This window comes from Peromyscus maniculatus, chromosome 1, assembly GCF_049852395.1.
Source record: "Peromyscus maniculatus bairdii isolate BWxNUB_F1_BW_parent chromosome 1, HU_Pman_BW_mat_3.1, whole genome shotgun sequence".
NCBI lineage: Eukaryota > Metazoa > Chordata > Mammalia > Rodentia > Cricetidae > Peromyscus > Peromyscus maniculatus.
Window position 1 is genome coordinate 115,710,559 of NC_134852.1, and position 10,381 is coordinate 115,720,939.

The window sequence follows — 10,381 nt, forward strand, 5'->3', positions numbered from 1 at the left end:
TCTGTAGTTCTAGCTACAAATCTTCAGACATGAGAATATATCCTAAAGTAACTGCAGAAACCAGAAAAGTAAATAGGGACCATGAATTTGAAAGGAAACAAGTAGAAATAACATAATTACATTTTAATTTAAAATAAATAATATATTTAATATAAAAATAAATAAAATATCTAATTTTAAAAAATAAAAATCATTATTTTTTAAACCCTTAGCCTCATAATAAATTACAGGTGTTCCTGATTCTGAGAAGCTCCTGGGGTCTAAGGTTGGAATGCCAGGCTTGCAATAATCTTACTTGAATGATTCCTCCTCTTGCCTGTACTCAACGCCTAGGTCACTACACACTTCACCATCTCTTTCTCAAATATTCTTGGGTCTAAGCCAGTACTAGAAGCTCCTACAGCGGTAGTTCTCAACCTTCCTAATGCTGTGACTCTTTAATACAGTTCCTCTTGCTGTGGTGACCCCCCCAACCATAAAATTATTTCTTTTGCTACTTCATAACTATAATTTGCTACTGTTATGAATTATAGTGTAAACAGCTATTTTTGATAGTCTTAAGTGACCCCTGTAAAAGGGCTGTTTGAACCCCAAGAGGGTTGTTTGACCCCCAAAAGGGGCATGACCCACAGGGTGAGAACCACTGTCCTAGAACCTGCACCACAATTCCTATTTATGATAGTTGGTTGCACCTATTAAACCAGCCTCTCAGAGCCACTGGAGGGAATTGTCATGCCCCAAGCTCCATTCAATCACTTCCTTCTTCACTCTCTCAGAGGGTAAGGCCATCTTAGGTATCTAAACTGAGAGCATGTGGCTTATTCTTCATGGAGTTGGGTGAGAAAACACAGAAGACAATGTGCAGTATGGGAATAATACTAGTGAAGGAAAGATAATTAAAGAAAGTCAAAAAGAGATTGGGCATTCTAAACAGAGAACACATACATTTGAAAGCAAATATTTCTAGTCTTGAAAATGTAACTATTTCAAGATGAATTATACTCCTAGGAAAATCTGTTTAAATTATGATGTAAGGCAGGTATTTCTTGACTTCCAAAAGGGTTGCAAGACAATCAACATATTTTAAACTGAATGCCATTCAAAATTTAAAATATATGCTATAGAAGCTAGGGAGATGATCAGTAGGTGAAGTGTTTGTGTGGTAGTTCAAATGAAAAGGCCCCCATAGACTTATATATTTGAATATTTGGTCCCTAGTTAGTGGAACTGTTTGGAAAGGATTGGGTGTAGCCATGTTAGAAGATGGATGTCACCGAGGGTGGGCTTTGAAGTTCAAAAGGTTTCAAAAGCCCAAGCCATTTCTAGTTAACATTCTCTCTCTCTCTCTCTCTCTCTCTATATATATATATATATATATATATATATATATATATATATACATATATATATATATGGAGATATAGATGATATAGATATATCTGTCTACCTGCCTCCTGCTTATGGATCAGATGTAAGCTTTCAAGTTCTGCTCTAGTGCCATTCCTGACTGCATGCTTTTATGGTTCCCACTATGATGGTTCTAGACTCACACTCTAAAATTGAAGCCAGAATAAATTCTTTCTTCTATAAGTTTCCTTGGTCATGGTGTCTCTTCACAGCCATTGAAAAGTAACACTTCAAGCCTGAAGATAGGAGTTCAGATCCCTGGAACCCATATAAAAGCCATGGGTTTCATCATGCATCTGAAACTCCAGTGCTAATGGGATGAGACAGGTGAATCCTAGGGATTTGCTGGTCAGCCATTGTAGCCCAAATGGTGAGTTCCAAATTCAGCAAGAGGTGCTATTTCAAAAATTAAGGTAAAGGGAGAGAGTGAGATGCAGACATCTGACACCGACCTCTGATTTTCCAGATGCAATGAAACCTGTGCACCTCCCCTCAACCATAAACACACAAACACACATACACCACACACACACACACACACACACACACACACACACACACACACATACACACACACACACAATTATATATGTCATGCAACTAACCTATTGAACAGCACTACTTAGCCACTCAATATCCTGTAGTGTCCATTGTTTGCTGGGTGTAGACAAATTTCTAAACAGTCTTATTAAATAAGAAACACAGAGCCAAATACAGAGTTAAAGCCAAAGAGAGCAAGAGCCACCTAACTTTACCTTACCACCAGCAGTCGCTTCCCCCTAGAGAGACCTTCTAATGTCTGACTTGTGTTTTTATTGTTTTCCTGTTCTGCTTTCTCATTGGCTCTAAACCCAGCCACATGACTTCCTCATCACTGCCTGTCTATACAGACCTCCTGGTCTCTTTGGTTGGTACTGGGATTAAAGATTCCTGTTACCATGCTTGACTGTGTCCTTGACCACACAGAGACTCTGCCTGCCATGTGATCAGATTAAGGGTGTAGACTACCACCGCCTGACTGCTGTCCCTGGTTCGCTATGACCTCTAATCTCCAGGCAAACTTTATTTATTAACATACAAATAAAATCACATTTCAGCACAATTAAAATATCGCCACAGCTGGGTCATCAGGTGGCCAGTGCTGTGTCTAAATACTGCCACCACCTAATATCATAAGAGAGTATCATGCCACAACTTACCCAGAAAATATCATTATTCAAAATCTGAAATACAGTTTGTACAACATACATATACCATCACACTCTCACAAAGTCAAGATATCCTAAGTCAAATCATCTTAAATTAGAAAACAAAGGTTTTATTCTCTACTCTTCTCCAGTATTTACACATATTTTAATTAACCAATTTTATATTTTAATTTACACACAATATTTGTACACATTTGTAAAGAACAATGTGATGTTTTACTTAATGTATATATTAAGCAATAATCAACTCAGAGAAATTAGCAATTCCAACACACTAGGCATTAATCACATTTTTCTTTTTCTTTTTGAGATTCTTTCCTCTCTTCCCTCCAAATACTCCCATATCTTTGCATGCTCTTCTTCAAATTCATAGCCTATTTTTCATTAATGTTATTCGTGTGTGTGTATATATATATATGTATATATACATACATACATACATACATACATATTTATATGTATAGATTCCCAGTTATAACCTGCCCAGTCTGTAAAATGTGTTTGTATGTTTTCAGGGCTGACAGTTTGGCATTGAACAACCAATTGATGTGCTCTGCCCTGGAAAAGACCACCTCTCCCACTCCCAGATTTCCTCAGTTGCCTACAGTCCTTTATGTAGGGTTGAGGCTTCATTGGTTTTTACCTATCCACTGTGGTATATTCATTGGTGTCATTAGGGGAAATTTTCAAAATAGTTGAAGACATTTTACTATGAAAAACAAAGCCTGGAGTTTTTGTGGCACTGCTCAAGACAAAGGCTGAGGCCACAGGCAGTAGGACCAATAGACAAATCATCTCATTTGTACTCAGGATAGGTCACAAATAGACAAGGCTGGTGTTAGAAACTATATGAAAATTTCCAAATCTGGGACTAGACAGATAGCTCAGTGATGGCTTCTGCTCTTTCACAGGACCCATGTTTAGCTCCAAGCACCCATGTGGGACCTAACAACTATCTCTAATTCTATGTGCAGGAGTTGATGCCCTCTTCAGGCCTCCACAGACACTAAGCAGCCTGGCAGGCAAAACAATCACACACATAAAATAAACATTTTATTAATTTAAAAATTCAAAGTCCCTTCCGATCAGATATGGTATAAAATGAGACCACCCTATGGAAGGGTGGAGTATAAGAGATTTTAAAAAATAGGCTGGGCGGTGGTGGCACACGCCCTTAATCCCAGCACTAGGGACGCAGAGCCAGGCGGATCTCTGTGAGTTCGAGGCCAGCCTGGGCTACCAAGTGAGTTCCAGGAAAGGCGCAAAGCTACATAGAGAAACCCTGTTTCGGAAAAAAAAAAAAATAGGGGGAGGGGAGTATCTAGTGAGCAAGTGAAAGGTACATTTGCCAAAAATAAAAGAGTTAAGATGCTTAGGATAAAGTACTCCACACCAAGAACCACACATTTCAGACCACTGTCTGTGTTTTGCCCAAACTCTGCCTTCATGGCACAAAATCCAGGCAGGGCTCTCCCACACTGAGTTAGACAGGAAAGAGCTCAGTGTCCTTTACAAATCCTGCAGATATTTTTTCTACATGTCCTGAAAACTTGTCCATAGCAATTTTTCCTTTAAAGTAGCAGTAAAGAAAGAGATTCCTAAGTGAATGCTTTTCATGCTGCCTATGATGTTTGTAAAATCAGAGTCAAAAGTTATTTAGGGTTTAAATGTTTAATTTATTTCCAATACAAAAACTATTTCCTATTTTCCTATTACTTATTAACAGTTCTAAAGGCACTGAGTACCTCTTACAACCTCCTCAGCAAGTTCTGGATTCCCTGCTTGATCTCTTTGGTTCTTACTCCATAAACAATGGGGTTCAGAGCTGGGGGGATGAGATGATGCAGGATGTTGAGAAGGATGGGAACATCCGGGGGAATCCTCTCCCTGGCCAGGTTTGTGATAACCAGCACCAGCAAGACTGTGCTGAAGAAGAGGATGAGGATAAAGTGGGAACCACATGTGCTCAGGGCTTTGGCTACAGCTCCCTCAGCTTTGATCCTGAGCACAACATTGAAGATAAAAGAGTAAGAGAGAACAATGAGGATGAGGTCAGAGCCCAGCAGGGTCCAACCTGCTACAAGCTGGTATAGTTTATTGAAGGTGATGTCATCACAAGAGAGTTTGGATACAGACAAGTTGGTGCAGATGCAGTTCTTGACAATGTTCTGAGCACAGTACTTTAGTCTGGCAGAAAGGATAGGGACAGGAAGAGAAAAAAATGTATTCCTGCTTATAATAAAGATGGCAGCTCTAGCCACAAACTGGTCTGTGATGATAGATGGGTACTGCAGAGGCTTGCAGATGGCCACATAGCGATCATAGGCCATGACCATGAAGGTGCAGGACTCCATCGTCAGGAAACTGTTCATGATGAACATCTGGAGGAAGCAGGCAGAGAAGCTGATGGATTTGTTGTCAAACCAGAAGATGGCTAGGACCTTAGGTATGACAGTGAGGCAGAGCACAATGTCCAGAAGGGAGAGAAGGCTGAGCAGGTAGTACATGGGCTCATGAAGAGAGGCCTCCATCCTGATGGTGATGAGAAGGGTGGCATTGGCCCCCATGGCCAGGAGGAAGAGGAGGCTGAGGGGCAAGGACAGCCAATGCTGCCAAGTCTGGTAGTTAGGGAAGCAGATGAGGAAGAATTCAGAGACTGGAGCTTCAGAGTTGTTGCTGGATAATGCCATGGAAGAACTGCCAATCAAGCCAGAAATCCAGAGGTTTGTATACTGAAGGAAGTGAATGGACATAGAAAAGATATGTTCTAGAGAGAGTAGGACTCAATTTTCCATCATGCTTGACCCTATCCAGTCAAGTTTTGAAATCACTATCATTATCACCATTACTTACACACACACACACACACACACACACACACACACACACACACATACACACACACACACACACAGAGAGAGAGAGAGAGAGAGAGAGAGAGAGAGAGAGAGAGAATGAGAATTTGAGAGAGAAGGAAGGTATATGGGAGGCATTGGAGGCAGAAAGAAGAAAGGGAAAGGATACAATTATATTATAATTTCAAATAATATTATAAAATATGTTTTAAGAGCCGGGCAGTGGTGGCGCACGCCTTTAATCCCAGCACTCGGGAGGCAGAGCCAGGTGGATCGCTGTGAGTTCGAGGCCAGCCTGGGCTACCAAGTGAGCTCCAGGAAAGGCGCAAAACTACGCAGAGAAACCCTGTCTCGAAAAACAAACAAAAAATAAATAAATAAATAAATAAATAAATAAATAAATAAATAAATAAATAAAATAAAATATGTTTTAAAAAGAAATGGTTTTTCCTTTGAGATAGGAGGAAATTGGTGTGTTCATAGAAATTTTCAGAGATCAGTAGACAATGTCTTTCTGTTTTGATTTGTCTGAAGAGTGATTTCCCAGATGGCTTGTTCTTCAGAAAACAGCACTGTTTCTTTGACTCCAGACAAGGCTGGGTATGTTGCTGGTCATAGGGCAGACAATATTCTTTTTTTTTTTTCTTGCTTTATTTTTTTTAAGTTTGGGTTTCTCTGTGTAGCCCTGGCCATCCTGGAACTCACTCTGTAAACCAGGCTGGCTTCAAACTTAGAGACCTGCTGTCTCTGCCTTCTGAGTGCTGGGACTCAGATTGTGCAACATCATGCCCAGCTCAGACAATGTCCTTGAATAACATCCTTGAAATGGCTGTTCTCTTTCAACAATCTCTTCTTCATTCTACCCTTCAAAACACATTTTATCTTAAATCTTTCAGGAACGTATTCTCTGTATCTAGTTATGGGTCTCTTAACGATGTTTCATTCAAGCAGATAAATGTGTTTCTTTGAGCATATCCATCCTGACACACTCTCTTTTCTTCCCACTTCTCACTCCCACAGTAAAGCTTTCCTAGTAGGGACACAAATTCTCCAGTATCTTAGAGACTGTAACCTCTTGAGGATTAGAACTAAGTATAAGAAAAGTAACCAAAACTTGAGTTGACATCTGCCAAAGAAACAGTGGAAGCTCTTTAGTAAGTGTTAGGCAAATGGCTGCATAAGAAGCCATTTTCCTGGTAAGCCAAATTGCCAATACTTCGTTACACACAGGATCCAATCATTCCAGAAAGTAGGATTCACATTTAAAATCTCACCTATTGGGATTCTAGTTGTTTCTTTTACAGATAAGACTCTGGAACTAGGCTGTGCATCAGCTCCTGTGTCAGTGTGTACTGTTTCTGTGCCCATGTTAAGGGGACCAGAATCAGAATTCAGCACCTTGCAAGTGTATCTGATTCTTCGGCCACACACTGTTTTTTGAACTGTGTCCAATTTATTGAAGATTATACATACACGGGATGAGGGAATGGATTTTATATTACCTATCCTTCAGTGAAATATATAGACAATCTTAAAAGCCTGTCAGATCTCAGAAGTACCTTCTAGGCAGCATGGCCAGCAATGGTTGCAGTCTTTTGCCTTATATCTTCTCATATCAGTGGTGCTCCCTGATATTAGGGACATTAAGATGTTTTCTCTCACCTGCAAAATCCACAGCATCTGCCTCAGTATCGGCAAACTCATCATAAGTATAACGCAGATCTAAATGTCCTTAGGTAAAATAAACTTTTGTGCTTGCAAGGAAAGCCCAACTGTCATGTTGATTTCTAGAACTCAGATTTGCTGCCATATTCAAAAAAGCATCATTTAAAAGGAAAACTTGTAACCTGGGGCAGTCCTGAGTGGGGATTTTTTATTTCAGTGAAAAGGGCAAAATCTTCATACTCTTAATGTGTAAAGTTCACATATAGCCTTTAACTAATACCCTGCACAGGGGATAAGTAGAATTGCCTAAGACTGGGACCTCAGATCCCAGCACAGTTAAGATTAGCAATATAGGGGCTGAAGAGATGGCTCAGCGATTAAGAGCACTGTCTGTTCTTTCAGAGGACCTGGGTTCAATTCCCAGCACCCACATGGCAGCTCACAACTGTCTGTAGCTCTAGTTCCAGGGGATCTGACACTCTCATACCAATGCAAATAAAATAAAGTAAATTATTTTTTAAAAAGATTAGCAATATGCAGGGCGTGCAAGTAAAAGAAGACTCTTTTTCTAATTTCTTTCTTTTTTTTTTTATTTCCTCCTGGTTTCTACTGTTTAAATATGATGGGTTAAATTTTCAGAACCTATTTCTTACTTCCTCAAATATAAGAAAATTGGGGTTTTTTTAAGTTAAATGTGCAATGCCTGGTAGATAAGAGATACCCCTGTAAATACTAAGTAATAATGATTAGACAAAGGCTATGAGTTTAAGCATTTGTAATAAAAATAATAATAACCAAAAAGATAAGCCATTTCCAGATTTCATTTAATTACAATAATGAGTGTAAGAAATGAAATCTGATTGCTTAGTTTCAAAGGGGCTTCAATCTAGTGTAGGTCTAGCTGCAAACGAGCAGCAAACATTAGACACTAGCTAACCAGCTAAACTATCGAGCTTAGACCTCCTAGTCAAGCTCTTCCCCCACCCAAACTCTGTTGGTCTTGTTACAGCCCCCACACTAAAAAAGAAGGTTTAGAGTAAAATATTATCGACAACCTACAGATATGATGAGGGTGTGTGCCTGATGGACTTTAAAATAAATAGGAGTGAAATATAGAGCTGAAACTGCCTGTGCTTTTTATTATGACAAAGGAAAACATATGACCTATGTGGAGTATAAAATTGTAGCTTCTTGATTGTTCATTAATGAGGAAAGGGTGGCAGGATCATGTGTCCAGGGTTATATTGTTCTCCCACTCCTGCCCTCTGAGGCTAATACACAACTTGGCAAATTTGTAAAATAAATTGCTTTACCTTTGCTGCTCTTAGTCTGCAGTGATCTCATTATGAAGTGATGATCTTTGTTTCTCACAACAGCTATTTCTGATATTTATTACAATGTAGTTAGAACATAAATTCAATTTACTTACTCTCTTATCATAAAAAAATGTTTCTGTGATTTGCTGTCATTGAAAATTTGGACTTTGATAGGTGTTTTTTTTTTTTTTGGTTGGTTGGTTGGTTTTTGGTGGACCACCATTTTTGTTTCCCTATGAGTAAATAAAAAACCGATTGGCCAAGCTCTAAGAAGGGTCATGGCGACGACAGTGGTCAAAGAAGGAGCCAGATGCCTGTGGCAAGATAAACGTCACAGAGCCATGCAGTCAGTGCGACTGGAGTCACTGGTCCTGCAAGCGTGCCCCATTAGACTCACGGAGTCAGTGGGTTGTGGTGTATGTGAGAAGACACCAGACTGGCTGCCAGGGAAGACGATGGAAACAATTGCTTGATTTAAGGACTTTCGTTTTGAGTATCCCAGGCTTTCAAAATGCAGATGATATTAAACAACTTAGGAAAGAAAGGTAAATCTATGCATTGTAGGACTTTATGACAAATCAAAGATTGAGGGATTAAAAGTGAGAAGGAACTATACAGTAGACTTCCTTTCTGACCTGTATTTGCATATTCAAGCATTAAAATGACTGTCAGTGTTAATCTAAGAGATAAGATGGGTGGGAAACATTGTCCATTTCACTGACCTCAAGTATGATTGCTCAGAGCAACTTGATTAGTTTGAGTAAGTAAAAAAAAAAAAGAGCTTTCTAGATCCCCAATCTAAACAGTAAGCATCCTAGGATACAGAAAAGGCTGCTATCTTCAGGGAGATTACTTAATGAAGAAATTGGACCTGCACGTATTCATATTGCAGTAGAGATGTGGGTGCTATGATAATGACTATTAAACCATGGGAGAGAAAGAGTATTGAATGAGCCAGTATGATACAGTTTAAAAACTGGTTTCAAACAGATAAGCATTCCAATTCTGACTCACACACAATATGTATTCCCAGAGGACAAAATCATGATGTTCAGCTGTCTTGATTGTGAAAAAGAGGAAAAATACTTAACCATAAGAAGGGAAAGGTGCTGTGATTTACTGAGGTCTTACTCGATTGGGAGAGGTAAGTTAGGACCATCAGAATAGAATACAGGAAGAAGGAAACTGAGGACTGTGCTTTTAGGAATGGCAAGAGCAGAAACACCTTCCTAGGTAGATGCTGAGTAATGATAACAGATGAGGCATTGGGACCTGGTAGTGCTAAATTCTGTGGGGGAAATGAATGAGTAGGCTCTCATGATAAGCTATAGGTGTTACTTCAGTTCTCTCAGAATCCTATACACTGGATGGTATATAAACCACAAATGGTAGCTACTAACTGCGAAATGAGTATGGACACAAGTAAGTGTAAGATTAAGAGGCCAGAAAACTCAGCATCTGAAATGGGTGAGGTTCCATTCCCTGTAGCATAGATGACACCTCTCTGTGTGTCCTCACATAGTAGGGCATGGTAAGAAAATAAATGTTGGGTCCACCAGCCACAGAAAACTCAGCTTTCTTAAGGAAATCACTGTCAGGTCAGTATGCCTTGTGCTAGCATCTAAGTGCCTTGCCAGGGTCAGCACCTACATTCTAAGCCCTAGTGTAAGAATTCTCCCTCCTTTTCATACCAACCTCTTAGACTGCCACTCACTCCTCAGTGTCTCCTTCCTGTTGATTCCCTGCCACGCCAAGACGCACCGACTTCAGAGGAAGCACTGCCACTGCTCCCAGCTATTGGCTGCAACATAGTAGTAGAGGCTCCTCTGTGTATCTTTTCTCCCTGCTGGCCATGGAGTTAGGGCTCTTATTATCTAACATAAAGTGGCCATTTCCCAAGAGAAAAACATTACAAAACGCATTGCAATTT

At 39.8% G+C, this 10,381-nt stretch overlaps 1 protein-coding gene across 1 annotated transcript; it reads right to left on the reverse strand.

Moving 5' to 3' along the window:
• Positions 1-4,363: 4,363 nt before the first annotated feature.
• On the reverse strand, positions 4,364-5,305 carry LOC102904901 (olfactory receptor 56A4). Its single transcript, XM_006991716.4, has one exon. The coding sequence runs from the start codon at positions 5,303-5,305 to the stop codon at positions 4,364-4,366; it is 942 nt and encodes a 313-aa protein (XP_006991778.1).
• Positions 5,306-10,381: the final 5,076 nt, after the last annotated feature.

Excerpts from the sequence above, each read along its gene's own strand:
- LOC102904901 (XM_006991716.4), bottom strand. The coding sequence starts at position 5,305 with ATGGCATTATCCAGCAACAACTCTGAAGCTCCAGTCTCTGAATTCTTC.